This window comes from Macrotis lagotis, chromosome X, assembly GCF_037893015.1.
Source record: "Macrotis lagotis isolate mMagLag1 chromosome X, bilby.v1.9.chrom.fasta, whole genome shotgun sequence".
NCBI classification, from domain to species: Eukaryota; Metazoa; Chordata; class Mammalia; order Peramelemorphia; family Peramelidae; genus Macrotis; species Macrotis lagotis.
The window spans coordinates 268,185,696-268,204,112 of NC_133666.1; the positions used below are offsets into that span (position 1 = coordinate 268,185,696).

The 18,417-nt window shown below is 37.9% G+C and overlaps 1 protein-coding gene across 8 annotated transcripts in view; it reads right to left on the bottom strand.

Annotated features, from left to right (window-relative positions):
- Positions 1-18,417, bottom strand: part of IL31RA (interleukin 31 receptor A) — a 108,239-nt gene that overhangs the window by 49,525 nt on the left and 40,297 nt on the right. For 6 of the 8 annotated variants that reach the window (XM_074208768.1, XM_074208771.1, XM_074208773.1 and 3 more), the window contains 2 exons: positions 9,227-9,305; positions 6,674-6,791 (listed from right to left, as the gene is read on the bottom strand). In XM_074208768.1, the coding sequence (XP_074064869.1) occupies positions 6,674-6,791; positions 9,227-9,275 (167 nt within the window). In that variant the 5' untranslated portion in view covers positions 9,276-9,305. Of the gene's footprint in view, positions 1-6,673; positions 6,792-9,226; positions 9,306-12,415; positions 12,591-17,048; positions 17,095-18,417 lie in introns of those variants that run through there. The other 2 variants (XM_074208769.1, XM_074208772.1) reach the window with 2 other exon arrangements.

The following is an 18,417-nucleotide window of genomic DNA, read 5'->3' on the forward strand; positions in this document are numbered from 1 at the left end:
GAAAAATGTATGATGATTGGTTAAAAAGGTATCTGTAGAGGCGGCTAGGTGGTGCAATGGATAGAGCACTGGCCCTGGAGTCTGGAGTACCTGGGTTCAAATCCGACCTCAGACACTTAATAATTACCTAGCCATGTGGCCTTGGGCAAGCTACTTAACCCCATTTGCCTTGCAAAAACCTAAAAACAAATAAAGAGGTATCTGTATTAATTACCTTATCAATTTAAGATAAATGCCAATAGTGCCTTGGAATAGACCAAGTAGTTCCAAAAATGTGGTCCAGGGGCTCCTGGGGATTCCCAAAGCTCTATCAGGAAGTATACGAAGTCAAAACTATTTTTACAATAATGCTAAAACATTTTAATTTCTAGCATGGTAAATATTGGTAAATAACCCACATAAACAAAAAATTGGGGCAACCTCAAAAATTTTTAAGAATTTAAAAAGTATGAGTTGAAAAAGATAAATCTACACCAAATGACACTCCAGTTATAGCGGTGGCCAAAAAGAAATCCACAGAATTGTCTGCATGCTGGAGTCTAATAGTACGCATCTAAAACAAGATCATGTGTCTTCTTTTATTTTTGTCAAGAATTATTTATCAATTTAATTAAAAATGTATTTAGCAAATTTAAAATCTAAATTTAATTAAAAACAGAAATAATCGGGTGGCTAGGTGGCTTAATGGATAAAGCACCGGCCCTGGAGTCAGAAGTACCTGGGTTCAAATCCGGTCTCAGACACTTAATAATTACCTAGCTGTGTGGCCTTGGGCAAGCCACTTAACCCTGTTTGCCTTGCAAAAAAAAAAAACCCTAAAAAAAAAACAGAAATAATCTCCTGGCTTGCTTTCCAATAAAATCATTGCCAAAATTTCTATGGATTTAAAAGAAGGTTTTGGTGTTTTTTACATCGTTTCAAGTTAGGAAGATGGTGCAATAGATAGAACACCAGCTCAGGAGTCAGAAGAACCCAAATTCAAATACAGTTTTAGATACAATATGAGTCAGGGCAAATCCTTTAACCCTGCTTATCTCAGTTTCCTCATCTGTAAAATAAAGCAGAAAAGGCAACAAACCACTATAGGATCTTTGACAAAAAATAAAATAAAGTGAGATCACAGAGAGTCAAACACAACTGAAACAATTCAATAATAAAATAAGAACAAGAGGAAAAGAGTGGAATTGGAGGTCTCTCCCCCTGCCAGAGTGGCATTCCTTTAGCTCCAGAAAGCTTGGGAACCATTGGTTTCTGTGCCCCAGCAGTTTTCTCTTTCATATAATGACAATATCAGTGACCTGATAATAAATGTTGTCAGGACACTTGGTGAAGCAACAAACTCCCCAGGGGCTTGAAGCAGTTTTGACCCAAGTTGCATGGTCATAGCCAACATAGCATAACATAGTCACATTATCCTTCAGGGCAGTAGAACTGGAAGAGATCTGAGATACCGACTATGCTAATTTCCTCCTATTACAAATGAGGAAATTTAAGTCCAATGAACCAATTTGCCCAAAGTCATAGAAACCAGACTCAAATCCAGATCTTCTGACACAATAACTTTTGTGCCTCTTCTATAGCACAGCTCCCTCTCTGAGCCTCAGTTTCCTAATTTGTCAAAACAGAATAACAGCTATCTCACACAGGGAGGAAAAGTAGGGGAAATGTTTTCTATTTTTTTTAAGCACCATAGAAATGTGAGATGATCAATAAGGCCTCTTCCAGCTTAAAATCCCTACCATAATAGTGCAACATGGGAATGTCAGCATTAGAATTTAAAAATCTGAGGTGTTCCCACTGCAGTTCTTATCACTTTTGCATGGCTACCTATGGAAAAAAAGATGAGGACCAAAACCTGGAAAAAGCAAACAAGCAAAGTTTCTGAAGACTTCCCATGTTAGCTCCAGGCTTCTAAGGAAGGGCAAGGACAGATGAGGGACAGGAATGAGTCTGTTTCACTTAAAGAACTGGAAAGAAGTGGGAGAACAGCAAACCAAGCAATCATTGGGAAATCCAAAGAGAAAACAAAGTGGTTATGTTTCCTGCTCATGATCACAAATTAAATCTTTACACAAATGACCAGGGCAAGAACCATGGGACAGCAATGGTCCAAGATCATGAACTCCATGCCCTAGTGGTTTCTTTCATATCCTCTCCAATACAAAAACCCAAGCCAAATTAGGAAGGCACTGAGTTATATCTGGAGAAGAAAAGATTTAGAAAGCATGTGGAAAATGTGAGTATATGAATATATCCCAAGATGTAAGATAATGCAGTAATAACTTCCTCACGATTCTTTCTCCCTCTTTTTATATTTGTGTTATCATTAACTCCAATCTTTATACTTTTACATATCAAAGTATAGTACTTGATTTAACTCACATCAAGTTGTCTTTTTTTTGATTTTTTTAAAACTATTCCCTGATGTATATAAGGTGCCTGTGGAGTACTAAAGAGCAACTAGTATTCATCCGATTCTAAAAAGACTCATGGCTAGTATAGTGGATAGAGCACTGGCCTTGAATTCAGCAGGAGGGGAGTCTGAATCTGACCTCAGACCAGACCCTTGACTCTTAGTAGCTGTGTGACCTTGGACAAGTCACTTAACCCTGATTGCCTGGCATCCAGGGTCATCTCCAGATTCATATCTGACTACTGTACCCAGAGAGCTCTGGAGGAAAAAGTGAGGCTGGTGTCTTAGCACAGCTCCCCTCACTTAAATCCAGTTCATGTGCTTGTCGCGGCATCACTTCCTGATGTCATGGTCTTCTTTGAAAATGAAGGACAAAAATTATTAGACTCCATATCCAGAACCTGAGCAAGTCACTCAGCCCTGTTTGCCTCTGTTTCTCTTTTGTAAAATGAACTGGAGAAGGAAATGGTAAGCCACTCCATTTTCTTTGCCAAAAAATCCCCAAATTGGCCAAGAGTTGGACTCAACTGAAACAATTGAATAGGAATATGGATAGATATATAGATGGATAACAGCAATGCTTTATTAACATGGTATCCTAAACATAACATAATTCAAAACTGCCAATATGTTACTGTTTTAAAAGCCACTTCAACAGGAAATTCAAGAGTACTTGGGACTGCTATAAAAAATATGAACACTTCAGTTTCTATTTTCATATTATTTGCAAAAACCAACTCTTTCATCTAAAATATTTTCATTTCCTACTGTAATCAATGACAAAGTTCAGTATGAGAAAGAGTACTACTACCATGGTAGAATTTATGGAAGGAAAAAAGTTGATTTTTCTAAGCTCAAGTAATGGAGAAAATGTTAATAATGTAAATTAAATTTAAAAGTATCAGCACTTTTTTTTTTCAAAGAACCAGTTACTTAACATCTACCAGAATACCTCTCCCAGAGGTGTTCACAAAGTCTGTCCCCAGCTCATGACAGCAGCTTGGGTCTAGAGCACCTGTAACATAAGGGTGGAATCACCCAATGCAGACTGTAGAATCTATCCTCCCCTCTATCCAGGAAAGCAGTGTAGTGGAGAGGGAGAGAATTTTTCCAAATGGGTCAAAATTTCAAACTCAACCCCTAATACTCCCAGTTGGGCCTATAGCAGAGTTGCTCAAAACAGATAATTAACTTAACAAAACAAAAAGGTAAAAAGCTATTATAAGACCAAGGGGGATGCCCAAGATACAAACCAGAAGAGGAGAATAACTCCAAAATATTTACAAACAAAGTCTCATAGGAAAGCATAATTTACTCACAGGATCTATTTGATTTTATATACACATATATACTATATACATGTGTCTGTGTGTGTGTGTGTGTGTGTGTTAAATGAGAATGAAAGAGAAAGTAGAAAAAATGAGCTACTGAAGAAAGACTTGGAAAGAGATTCAAAAGGTTAGCACAAAATCTATGAATCCTTACCCAAGTATTAGATTTCTTGAAAATTAGTATAGGCCAAATAGAAGCAAGTGATTTAATGAGAGAGAAGAAATATTAAAACAAAGTAAAAAGACTGATAAAATAGAAAAAAATAATAAAAATATAATCTCATATTAAAAAAAACACCTAAAAACCAGAGCAAGGAGAGATAAATTAAGAATCACTGGACTATTTCAAAACCATGACCAAAAACGAACATGGAGAGAATATTTCAAGGAATTATGACAGAAAAAAACTACCACTTACAACCAGATGGCAGGGTGAAACCAGAAAAAATTAATCAGTCAACCCTGAAAGAAATTCCAAAATGAAAACTCCAAGGAATATCACAGACAAAAATCTAAAACTTTCAGGTCAAAGAAAGAGTTTAAGTACTGAGAAAACAAAAATAGATAAGTAGAATTAAAAAGAGCAGTAGCTAGATAAAAATAGAGATAAGTAGAGATTAAAAAGAGGTAGAGATAAATAGATAATAAATGGTAAGATAGAGATGATAGATGTCTAAATAGATGGGTGATATAGAAAGATAAGATCAATAACAGAAAGACTGACATGAAGTAGGGGAAATGTTAAGAGAAATATGTTCTATAACTAAACTACTCCCTCTGCACCAACCATGTACTTTACATTAACACTGATACCCCCCTCCCCCCTCCCATTGTTCAAACTATGAGATGAGATCATTAAATTTTAGTAAAGTACCTTGTTCCTCCTAGGCAAGGACTTCTGGCCAATCCCTGACCGGAGGCACAAAACTAGCCCCTAATCAACAAAATAACAGGTTCCTCAGCAAACCCCCATCATCTAGGTATCCCTAATTATCTCATCTCTGAGTACTAACCCCATCAACATATATCTAATTACCTCATCTCACCTCATCTTCCTCCCCCTTTAAAAGCTGTCTCTCTCTCTCTCTCTCTCTCTCTCTCTCTCTCTCTCTCTCTCTCTCTCTCTCTCTCTCTCTCTGCCTCTCCCCCCTCCCCCCCATGCAGGGAACCATGGGCATAGGGAGTGTTGAGGTCAGTTGGAGACTTCCTTCTTCCTTTATCATCTAATTTAGGCCATAGCCTGAGGACCTGTCCTTCAATCTGATCTGGATTGCATTCATTTTGGGCCCAGTAGATAAGAGACCCCTCCCCAAAAGGCAAAATCTCCAGGTCACTTCCTATGGACCCTAAAGAAGAATTTAAGGATAAATTAAAAAAAAGAAGAAGAAGAATTTAAGGAGATTTGGGGAAGGGGTTCTCTCTTTTTCACCTTTCCAGACTCCTGTAGAGCCTTTGGGGAGGGGGGTGTCTGCCAAATTCAATTAGCAATCCACAAGGCTTTTTCTTTAATCTGTACTTAACCTTCCTATCACTTTCTTTTGTGTTGTAACTTTTTTTTTAATCCTTGTTTTAGGTTTTTGCAAGGCAAATGGAGTTAAGTGGCTTGCCCAAGGCCACACAGCTAGGCAATCATTAAGTGTGTGAGGTCACATTTGAACTCAGGTACTGCTGACTCCAGGGCCGGTGCTTATCCACTGAGCCACCTAGCCACCCCTGTTGTAAATTCTTTTAATAAATCTCTGTTTTCCACACCTGCACTGGGTCCCAGTGATTCTTCAAAGGTGATAATCACACTCAAGCAGCAATACCCCACTTAACTTCTGCTAACCATAGCAATATGAAAATACACCTTTTTTGTCCCTAAAATTTCTTCTTTGCCAGAGTCAGTCTTTTACATGAATTTTTTCATGTTCCACCTGAACCTTTAATCAGCTACAGACACACACAGACAGATAGATTATTAGACTGGGAACTTTACAAAGACACCTTATGTGACTTTCCTGGCATCCTTCAAAACCACTCAAATTCCACATGGGACAGGCCTTTTCCTGGTCCCTCCTGCTGCTAGTATCTTCCTTTGGTGATAATTTTCCATTCACTCTGTATATATCTTTTATCCTCAACGTTATTAACATATCATCTTCCCTATTCAAATGTAAGCATCTGGAGGACAGGGAACATTTTTTTTGCCTCTCTTTGTATGCACAGTATCACATAAAATTGAATAATAGAATATAGGAGGACTCAGTCCAACCCTCCCACCCTTTTATAGTTGAGAACACCAAAGTTAAAGAGCTAATTGGTCTCAGAACTGGTCCTGAAACCCAAGTGATCTTTCCATGCTTAGCATTTTCCATTTCATGGTCTAGTAGTCTCATCATACTTGGATTGCTATCTTAGCCAGTCTGGCTTCTCTATGGGAAGGCATCCTATCTCTCAATCCCTCCCCTCTTTGGGTGTTCATCCTATCAAGGAAACCACAAAATTCCTGATATTCTAGCTCCTGACCACAGGACAAGCAGTAGCATGGCATAGTGAATGAGACACCAAGAAGTCTCTTAAATTTAATCTGCATTATTAACATTAAAACATTATTAACATTAACATTAAAACAAGAAATCAAGACCCAGTTTTTATCATTTCATATGTGTAAATGCTCACACAGAAAATTTGACAGTAAGTTCTTAAGATCTGGTTCAAAGCTGGCTCCAGCTGTGGCTACCTCTTGTTATGGTGAGGCTCTGATGAGGGAATATATATGAAATGCTATATAAATCACCAAATAAGACACTTATTCTTATCATGTGGTATTTGGCACACCAAACAAATATAAGAGAAAAAATATTTTACATCTCAACTGAATTTTACCCAGAATGAATTAAGAACTAGTAGCCTTTTCTCCCATCTTGCAAGCCCACCTCATACTTACAAAGTTCTATTGACAGTGTAGACTGTAGAAGAGTCGTCTTCTTCTGAATTCCAAGTACAAGTGAAATTCTTTGAAAAATAGAAAGTGCAGGAAATGTTTTCTGGTTGCTTTGGCAGATCTATAAATCACAAAAAAATAAAGGTAATAAGAAAAGACATATTGTCCCTCGTCAAAAGAGAATTATGATTTTCATATTGATCAACATGATATGTGTAATGAATTTAATAATAATAATTTAGATTTGAGAGATTCTTTCCACAAGTAGACTCTGGTCTGGGAACAAGTAGAAACAAGCAGCTGGAACAATTTGTTTTATTCCAGACAGGCCTAGTCTTTGTCTATGAAGTGAATCAGAGAACTGTGTTACCTGTCTTTACCCAAGGAAGTACTCCCAAGACTAAATAATCAATTCCCACAGAACTTGAGGATACCTGTGTTGTCTCAAAACTTGTTATAATTTCTGTATTGTCCTGCAATGGTGGGCTTATCCTGAGAAAATCACTCAGGTTCCAAATTGATTGTTCTGTGATCCACCTTCCCCCTATCTTCTCAATCATTATATATATAGTAAGATGGAAAAATTCTGATTTGCAAATCTGTCCCTAGCCAAGGAAGTAATTAATTAAATTGCTTGCTACTTGACTACAGGCACTCTGATTCCAGCCTGCTCTGTGACAGCAGGTTAGAGATTGGCTCAGTAAAAATTCTGTTAACATATCTTTGCCTGAAAACATGAGCTTGTGCATTTCTTCCTGAAGCAAGTGATGCATATGGTGATGAGTGGAAACTCAAAAAAATTAATATTAAAAAAGGAAGAGAGCTCCAGATACGAGGCTGATGGCCACTAGGATGAAGGTGTACACTGTGGAAACTACCCCAAAATTAGAGAATGCCAAAGGATCATTAACCCCCTCACATGAAGGGTTTGAGAATCCATTGGGCAGTGTGAGAAATTCCTCAGTGTTTGGTTTCTGCAGGATGTAAGAGGAGAATGTTAATTAAAGATCTCACAGGGATCCACCAGAACAAAGGCAAGAGTCTCTAGTTATTGATTAGGCTGAAAGACACATGCCTGCAGGCAGGAATGTGGAGGTAAAACAAAGGGAAGGGTGATCAAAGAAGTGATCTCCCCAGTCACTGAAGTGGAAGAAGTTCCCTAACCTGACTTGAAGGTTGCCTTGGCCAGAGGGAGGTCAAAACCAGCTCAAGCTGGTCAGGAGTTGACCTTTTGCAAGTGCACTTGTTCAATATGAGCCATGCATATTAATCTACATTCCCCAGTGATGATTGAGGCTCATCAGCAGAACATGCATCATATGATCAGAGAAGGGGAAACATGTTTAGGTGTGTCATGAGGTGGGGTGTATCTTTTAAATTGGGCCCCTAATGTTGAGGGTCTATCGGGACTCAAAGGGGAGGACAAAGCCTGTCAAATTGTATATAAGAATTTAGATCAAGTGAATTCTTTCACTTTCTCAATGCCCTGAAACCTTTAAATGAATACATTTTTCCCTAGCATCAGGAGCACTGAACCAAGACAGGAGCATTTATATTTGGGAGTCCTAGTTATCTTCATAACTAAGAATTCCTTATTTTTTTTCCACCTTCTTCTACTAAAACTTTCTTTGGTAAAATTATGAATGATTTACTGGCAACTGGAGAGTTTATTCCAGGAAACCAATGGCATCATATTTTCATGTTCCCAAGTTTACTGGCAGGGAGGGTGGTGTATGTGTGTGTGTGTGTGTGTGTGTGTGTGTGTGTGTGTGTGTGTGTGTGTGTGTATGTGTGTGTGTAGGTGGGGAGGAAGAGGGACTATGAAACAAGAGAGGAAGAAATTCTCCCAAAGTGTACTTAAGTTCTTGTGATGATTCTCTCTAGGGTTTACAGAAAAGTCTCAGCTTCCACACTTCCTAGAAGTCCTGGAGACTTTCTGCTAAAGCAAATGATGATTTATAAGTTAGTTGTTTGTCCTTTGTTCTCAAAAAGGACCATTACATCAGGGAGGAGTGCTGTGCAAAGTCATCAGTCTCAACTTTCCCCTCTAAGAGGCTTCTGGGTTCAGTGGCCAGATATGAATCAAATGATTGGAGATGGCCCTGGATGTGAGGCAGTCAGGATTAAGTGATTTGCCCAATGTCACACAGCTAGACTGAGACCAGATTTGAACTTAGATCCTGTTGACTTCAGCACTGCACCACCTAACTGCCCAGGTGTATAATTTTATTAAAAGCTTAAAAAAGACAATGATCTAACTCACACACACACACACACACACACACACACACACACACACACGTACCTAGATATTTGCTTCTCATTCAATCTCTGTTTATAATTCTGAAAACATTTTTAAGACTAAATAAATTTATAAGAATTTTTCCCTCTTCCCCTTTCTGCTCATTGCCAAAGACCTTCTTCCACAAATCCATCCACTCTTCAAAGGAGGGGTGTATTAAATGGACAAATGAAGTGATCATAAAAATAACACTCATTTATAGAAAGGAATAATGAAAATCTATTGATTCACAAAAGAACAAATGGCCAACCTACCAGCTAGGCAGAAATTACCAAGTAAGAGGAACAATGTAGAGAACAGCATCTTCTCCAATATTCAGGGACTGATAAAATGCTGAAAGGTAACAAAGCAAGAATTAATGCACTATTTTCAAAACATTGCTATCACTCTATTCAATAGAATATAAGCTCCTTGAGGACAAGGACTGTTTTATTTGTCTTTGCATCTGGAGCATTTAGTATAATGCCTAACATATAGTTGGAGATTAATGAATACTGTTGTATGAATAAGTCAATCATTTATTAAGTTACTTATTTGGGACTTAAAGGAAGTTTCAGAAAAGTCAAGGTCACCCACTGTTTCCTGACTTCTCCCTGTCTTTGAGCCCTGATATCTCTCTGGAGGAGAGAGTGAAGCTGATGACTATTCATCTCTGCCTCACTTAAATTCAATTCACAAGCAAGTCAAGGCATCATCCTCCTGATAGCATTAGTCCTTTTTTGAGAACTAAATATGAAAAACAACTATGTACAGGACCCATTGCTAAGCACTAGGGAATATAAACACAAGAAGTGAAACAGTTCCTACTTAGGAGAAGCATACATTCTAAGAGGAGGTACAACTTAAGCATATATAAATTGTTATTTAGTCATTTTGATGCAGAGAACCGTGGACATGGGAAATATTGAAATCAAATTTTGTAAATCTTCTGTTTGCATTGTTAAAAAAAACTTCCTTCTTCCTTTATCCTTCTGTTAAAATACTCCATCCTGACCTTCAGTTTAATCTAGGCCAAGTTCTCTTGGTAAGTAGCAGCTAGATTGCAAAGGCACTAGAAACAACACCTGAGATCACCCAGACCAGAAGCCAAGATCCTTCAAACCCTTCCCCAAAAGGCAAACTCTCTAACGTGGGACTTGAGCTACTCCCAGATCACACCTCTTCCCATGGACCCTGAAGGGGAATTTAAGGAGATTTTGGTCTCTCATTTTTCCAGACTTCTGCTGAATCTGGAAGCTAGCCTGCCAAGATTAATTGGCAATCCACTCAGCTTTTTCTTTAATCTCTTATTAAACTTCCTATTACTTTCTTTTGTGCTGTAACTTCTTTTAATAAATCTTTTTTACACCTGCATTCCAGGGTCAAAGAGTGATTCTTCCTAGGTGGACAATTGAACAGACTGCAACAATTTCAATCCTGTCTGACTCCATGTGATTCTATTTGGTCTTTTCTTGGCAAAGATATTTTAGTGGTTTATCATTTGCTTCTCTAGCTCATTGCATGGATGAGGAAATTGAAGCAAATAGGGTTAGGTGACCAGCCCAGGGTCTCAAAGCTAGCTAGTAAGGGACTAAGGCCAGATTTGAACTCATGAAGATTCTTTTCTGACCCCAAGTCCAGTGCTCTAGACCACCTAGCTGTCCCCTATAAGTATATAGCTAACATTTATTTAGCATTTATATAATGCTTAAATCATCGTCAAGCACATTACAAATAAAGGTGTCCCAAAAGTCTTGGAGGCATTTTAAGCCAAGTTTTAAACTTCATACATTTTCAGTTTTAAAACAGCACTAAGACTTTTGAGATACCCCATATTTATCAACTTATCTGATTCTCATAACAATCCTATGAGATAGGTAATAGTTTTATTATTCCCATTTTATAAGTGAGGAAGCTAAGTGTAAATAGATTAAATATAAAGTGATAAATATAATATAAATAATAAATATACAAATGAATATAAGATAGCTTGGAAGAGAGGGTACCAGTAGTGAATGGGATCTGGAAAAACACCACACAGAAGGTACAGCTTAAACAAAGAAAGGGATTTTCTGAGGCAGAGACAGACAAAGAGCAAAGCCAGTGATGATGCAGAGATCTGAGATGGGGCTTATGGATGACAGAGAGAAAGTCAATTTGGCTGAATTATGGAGTGGAAAATGGGCAGGGATTGAGTTCAGGTGACTGTTGTAATTATGTACAAGAAGGTCCAAAATATCCATGGAAGTGGTTGTGGGGCTTTAAAAGTAGAACAGAAAATATTGATTCTAGAGGCAATAGGAAGCCACTAGAGTTTATTGAGTAGAGAAGCACTTAAGGAAAATCATTTTGGCAATTAAGTATTGATGCTGTTAAGTCCTTTTTAGTCACGTCTGACTCTTTGTGATCCCATGTGGGATCATTTATAGATGAAGAAACTGAAGTCCAGAAGAACAATGACTGGCTCATGGTCAAAACAGCTGGTAAACTAAGTAGTAAAATCATGCTGTTTATTTTTCCTCTGCTATGGTTTTTGTTGTTGTTGTTGAATCATTTCAGTTGTGTCCAAGTCTTCCTGGACTCATTTGGGGTTTTCTTGGCAAAGACACTGGAGTAATTTGCTATTTCCTACTCTAATTCATTTTACTGATGAAGAAACTAAAGCAAACAGGGATAAGTCACTTTCCAAGGTAATATAGCTAAAAAGTGTCTTGAGACTGGATTTGAACTCAGGTCTTTCAGAATCCAGGTCCAATGCTCTATCCCATTGCAAAAAAAAAAATTGATCAGGGATACCAATTAGGAGTTAATCCAATAAGATCAGCAAGCAGTGAGGAGTGCTTATACTAAATAAGTAGTTTGTGAATAGAGCAGCTAGGTGACCCAGTGAGTAGAGTGCCAAATCTAGAGTCAAGAAGGCTCCACTTCCTGAGTTCAGATATGATCTCAGACACTTACTGATGTGTATGACCCTGGGTAAGTCATTTAACCCTGTTTGCTCAGTTTCCTCATCTATAAATTGAGCTGGAGAAGTAAATGGAAAAACACTCTGGCATCTTTGTCAAGAAGACCCCAGATGGGATCACAAAGAGTCAGACATGACCAAAACTACTAAACAACAACAAAAGTTGAGTGAAACTCGGAGCACATTACAATCAGCTAACCAGATAGCTTAGTTCTGAGTCTTCTTTCACAACATGACTAATGTGAAAATATATCAAATATGATTGTACATTTATAACCTACATAGGTTATAAATGTACAATATAAAACCTATAAAAGATTGCTCACTGTCATGGGGAAAGGGGGTAGGGAGGAAGGTAGAAAAATGTGGAACTCAAAAAATCTTAAAGAAAGATGAATGTTAAAAACTATCTTTTCATGTAATTGGAGAAAATAAAATAACATTTTTTTAAAAAAAAAAAGAAAGATGACATCAGGAAATAAAATGTGTTAGTACTTACTCAACTGAACATCACAAATCATTGGGTCTAATTCAGTGATATACTGGACCACCCATTGCCTAAGAAGCATCACGGCGCAGTGGACAGGATCCTATCAATGACTCAATAAAAAAGAGTGAGTCTGAAGACTTTGTGCATCTCTTCCTCACTTAAATCCAAGTCACACATAAATCAAGATATCATCTGTGACATCATTGGTCCTCTGCAAATGAAGGACAAATGACAATAGCAACAACAAACAATATCATATAAACAACATATTGATTTCAGAAGGAGAAATCCAAATAATCAAAATATCAAATTGATGTCAGAGGGTTATTTTTTTTCCAACTTTCTAGCCAATCTGAAGACAGATCTATGAGATTTTTGCTGTCATTCTATTATAAAAGATTGTACCTTCCTAATATGGGATTTTTGACCACTGAGAAATCATTGGCCCCATTAATTAGCTACCTCTGGACCCAAATGACTTTGGAGGAGAAAATAAGGCAGATGACTTTGCACAGTTCCCCCCCATACTTAAATCTATTTCACTTGCATACCATGGCATCACATGCTTGAGGTCGTGGTCCTCTTTGAGAACAAAGGGACAAATAATAACAACAGCTAGAATAGCTAAAAATGGATCATGCTCATATCTTTGCAGCCTCAGTCTAACTTTATTTCAATGGTGATAAATGACCTGTATCTTCTCTCCACTTCAACCACACACTGATCTGTTCATACAATTGATTTCATTGACACCCATAAATGTTGACCTGCATGAACCAGAAGTCTGATATTCCTCTCAGCTTTTATACTCCTTTCTCTCACTACTTCATTCCACTTAAACCTTTTCTTCTTCCTTGTTGTGACCTCTATTCACTCTACCCTTTCCTGTTTTCCAAGTCCATCACTCCAACTTCTAGCCTCACTTTCCTTACTTCCCAATCTTGACCTTATAATTAATCAGTTCAACTTTATCATTGAATCTCTGATCCTCTTGTTCTATTAACATTCTTGCCTTTCCCAAACTCCAACCTTTGGCTACCCTCACCATCTACCTTTTCCATTCCTCACACGCTGTTAAAGAGAAGTCACATAACAATACTTGATGGGACCAATACAGATTTATTAAATCTCTTCTCCATTTCACTAATGAATCCTCACAATGAATGTTAAAATGCTTACTGTTCTCTAATCAACTTTATATCTCACTTTCCAATAGCAGTCATTTCAAAATTTCTTAAACCTGCTTATACCATCATATTTCTTTGCAAAAGACTGTCTTATACTTTAGAGAACACAGAGGTTATCTGGCATGGCTCTCTCTTCTTCCCAAATGTATACCTCTAATCCCATCAACATCATTCCCACCTTTCTACCTGTATTCTTTTCTCCTTTGCTCCAGATTTGGATGAAGATGACTCTTCTCACTCAATGCTAACCCCTCTACCTGCTCCATTGATCTCCTCCATTTCCTCTAGGACCTTACCCTTGGAAAGAAAAGAGAAGAGGATCTGGAACAGAGCCTTCACAGTCAAACCCATAGAAAAGTCATTTGTACCCATACTTCATCTTCCACTCACTTTCAAAATCTTATAATCTGTCTTTACTTCACAAAAACTTCTCTTTGAAGTTTCCAGTGATCTCTTAATTACAAAATCCATGTTATATTGTTTACCAAACCCTCCCCTGGACACTCTCTCCTCCTTGGAGTTTTCATGACATTGAACTCCCCAATTCACTACCAATCTATCTGCTCACTTTTGCTTGGATTCCTATGTGGAATCACTCTCTATGCCTATCTCCTAAGTTTGAGCATACCTCAGGCTCTGTCTGGCCCTATTCTCTTTTCTTTCTATATTTTCCCATTTGGCAACCTCATCAGCTCCCATAATTTCAATTTATATATGTGTGTGTGTGTGTGTGTGTGTGTGTGTGTGTGTGTATGTATATGAGATTTCCAGATCTAAATATCCAAACCTAGTCTCCTGAGTTCTAGGTCCCAATTTCTCCTAAATTTATCCTTCTTCCAAACTTACCTATTTTTCCTAAGGAACACTACTATACTTTTAGTTATACAAATTCAAAACCTCAAAAGTTATTCTCTACTTTTCCCTTTTCCTCACTCCAATCTCTTGCCATCAGTTGCCAAGTTTTGTCAATTCTAACTCTAAACATCTTTCGCTTCTGACTCTTTTACTCCATTTACATGGTTACCAACCTTGGTCAGACCCTCATGGTATTTGGCTTCAACTATATCAATAGTTTTCCAAGTGGTTTTCTTTCTTGTATTCTCTATTTTTTCTATATAACTGCTATATGGATATTCCTAAAGGACATGTAACCAATGCATTATTTGGTGGAACTATGAATTTGTCCAGTTATTCTAAAAACCAGTTTGGAATTATGCCCCAAAAGTTACTAGACTTGTCATTGACTTGGTTGTGCTAGGTCTATAACCAGAAGAGATCAAAGAGAGAAAAGACCCATAAGTATAAAATATTTATAACAGCTCTTTGTTTTGATGGCAAAGAAAAGCAAACTAAGGGGATGTCCATCAATTGGCTAAATGAATGATTTATGAATGGAAATAGAATACTATTGTGCTATGAGAAAGAATTAAAAGGATCCTTCAAAGAAACATAAAAAGGCCTATATGAATTGGTAAAATAATTCCTCAACATAAACACCAAAATTACTGGTTATACAATTCACTAACAATGTTAGAAATTATAAAGTAAGGCAAAGTATTTAAAGTGTATTAAAAAATTTAAAAAGAGTCCCCACTATCAATTTAATTTTTCACTTTGGAAACACAGTCCTATTATTTAGTTCATCTCTTCTCAAGAATTCTCTTCATCCTCTTTGAAAGACAAGGGGTCAAACAGTTCTTTCCATAAAAAGTTTTATCATGAGTTCTCTGGAATTGTGGTTAATCCCTATGTTTATCAGAGTTCTTAAAACTTTCAAAATTGCTTGCCTTTACTAAATTTTTGATTATATGAATTGTTTTCCTGGTTCTGTTAACTCTGCATCTAGCACAGTGTCTTGAATGTAATAGGTGTTAATTCAAAACTACCAAAGTGGAAAGGAATGCACCATTACTAAAAATAAAACTACTGGATGATTTTACTTGTATTCAGAGAAATATACTTTTCAGAGGACTTTGGGATGTTTTGTTTTGTTTTGGAGGGGAGATGGTAATTAACATATTAAAACAAAATGCATCAGTATTTTTTTTTCTAATAAATTACTGAATTTTTGTCCTAAACCCCAATTAATTCATTAAAATCCCAAATAAATTAAAAATGCTTAGGGGACAGCTAGGACCTGGGCTCAAATCTGACTTCAAACATTTAATAATTGCCTAATTGTGTGACACTGGGCCAGTCAATCTTAACCCTTAAATAAATTTTAAAAAAATTTTAAAATAATAAAAAAAAAATGCTCTCAGTGAAGCACATTGGGATGTCCCTGAAGTCACTTCTTAGAAAGGTCCAGTCTATGGATTGGGTCTTTTAAACAAAAGTAAACTACTCTTAAATCCTTCTCTTAAAAATATCTTTAGACCTGGCCAAGATGGCAGAGAGAAGACAGGCACATTGCTAATCTCCTGATCTTCCCCTTATAAATAATATGAAACAAACCTCTTAACAGAAATCCAATTGACAAAATCCAGAAAGAAAAGCCAGGAGAAGAGCATCCACCTCAGGATCTGTCTTCTGACATCTTGGGTGAGTCCTGGCACAGAGGTGGACTCTGCTGGGAGCACAGGAAGACTTTGGCAGCCTGGATCAGCCGGGGTTTAGCCTGATTTGCTGCTCTGGTGCCTGATGGCTTGAGAACCTGACCAGCTTGATCAGTGGTGGGGCTAGAGCCTGGTCAACCACCGGGCCTGGGGTCAACTAGGGAGCAAAGGCATTGGTGTTGGCACTGACCCTCAGGAGCTTGCTGGCAGGGCTAGAGGGAGAGTTCCAGTGTGAGAGAGCTGCAGACATCAATCCCTGGGCTCCTCTGGTCAGGAGGAACTCAAGAGTCCACACCTCCATTTCAACTGAAGCCTCTTCCCAGAACAAACACAATTACAGACTATCTCTGCCCCAGGCTAAGGCCTAACAGCAGAACCACTTCAGCTGACAATAGGGAGAGTGATCACCTCACCCCAGGGTATAGACCACTATTGATCAAAAACTTAAGTATTTTAACAGCTTCAACCACACCCTCTAGGCCAAGGGAAAGGGCCTCAATCAAGGTCACAGCCACTCCAGAGAAAGGAACCAGCAACCCCTACTGGCCAGCTGGAGATATTACACTCAGTGAATAAAGACTATAGGGATCCCAACACCAAACCCCTGTGAACCAGCCCCTCCCCGACACAAGTTTTCAGAATAATGAATAAAGACCAGCACAAAGGAAGGTTTATAGCAAAATTCTTGGAAGGAAAAGACACTAATTCAGAGCAACCTAGAACCACTGAGGAGAATATGACCAGCTCTCCAGCACAGAAAGACTTCCTTGAATAAATAAGGAGTTTAAAAATCAATTGGAAAATTTGGGAGAGAAAATTAATACCTTGCAACAAGAAAACAATTCACAATGGAAAAAAATAGAAGAAAATGTAAAATACCTCATCAGCAAAACCACTCACCTTGAGAATAGGTCAAGAAGGGACACCCTGAGAATTATAGCTCTTCCTGAAAACATTGAAGAGAAAAATGCCTGGACTTAATATCACATGATTTAGTAATGGAAAATTGTACTGATATCATGGAACAAGAGGACAAAATAGTTATTGAAAACATCGATCCCCCCCCCAGAAAGAGATCCTAAAATGAAAACACCAAGGAATGTTGTGGCTAAATTCCAGAACTATCGGATAAAAGAGAAAATCCTGCAAGCAGCTGGAAAGAAACAATTTAAATACCAAGGAGTCACAGTAGGGATTACACAGGACCTGGCTGCATCAACATTAAGGGATAAAAGAGCCTGGAGCAAGATATTCTGAAGAGCAAGGGAGCTTAGAATGCAGCCAAGAATCCACTATGGGGCAAAATTGAGCTTTCTCTTTCAGGGGAAAAAGATGGACATTTAACAAAATGGAAGAATTCCAACAATTCCTGATGAAAAAACCATATCTAAATAGAAAATTTGGACATCAAACAGGAGGTACAAGAGACACATAAAAAGGTTAAAAAAAAGAGGGGGTAAAGAAAAGAAAACTGCTATCCAATAAGATGAAACTGGCTATATCCCAGCATGGGAAAAAAATTTTCATAACTCTTGAGAATTGTAACTCTATCAGACAGAAAAATATACTCAGCCAGAAGTGATGGGCACTCATGACTTAGCCATGAGTCTGCTACCCAATGGGATGAAACTGGCTATAACCCTACTTGGGAGAAACTCTATTAATTCTCAAGAATTGTAACTCTATTAGATAGAATATACTTAGTTAGAAGTGATGGATACTCAGAACTTTCTATGACTCAGATAGAATGATTTAAAAACACTTCCTTCTTTAAAAGGATAGGAAGGAGACAGGAGGAGGGAGGGGATTGAATGGGGTAAATCTCATTACATTAAGAGGTACAAAATACCTATGGTAATAGAGGGGAAGAAGGGAGGAGATGAGAAACACCTGAAACTTCTTCTCATCAGACTTGGCTTAAAATTAACTTATTCACACACACACACACACACACACGCACACACATGCACACACACGCACGCACACACACACACACACACACACTCAGTTAATTTAAAAAATCTTATCTTTCAAGTTTTAAAGGGGGGAGGGGAGAAGGGGACAGAGACAGGGAGGGGGAGAAAAAGAGAACTAACAGAAGGAAGGGAAGGGAAAAGGGAAAAAGGGAAAGAGGAAAGAAAGGGGAGGGGTGGATATAGGAGGGCAAACACACTGAAGGTGATGATATTCAGAAACAAAATACTGGGGAATACAAATAAGGAGAGGGAAGGGTAAAAATACAAACAAGGAGAACATAGCATGGAGGGCA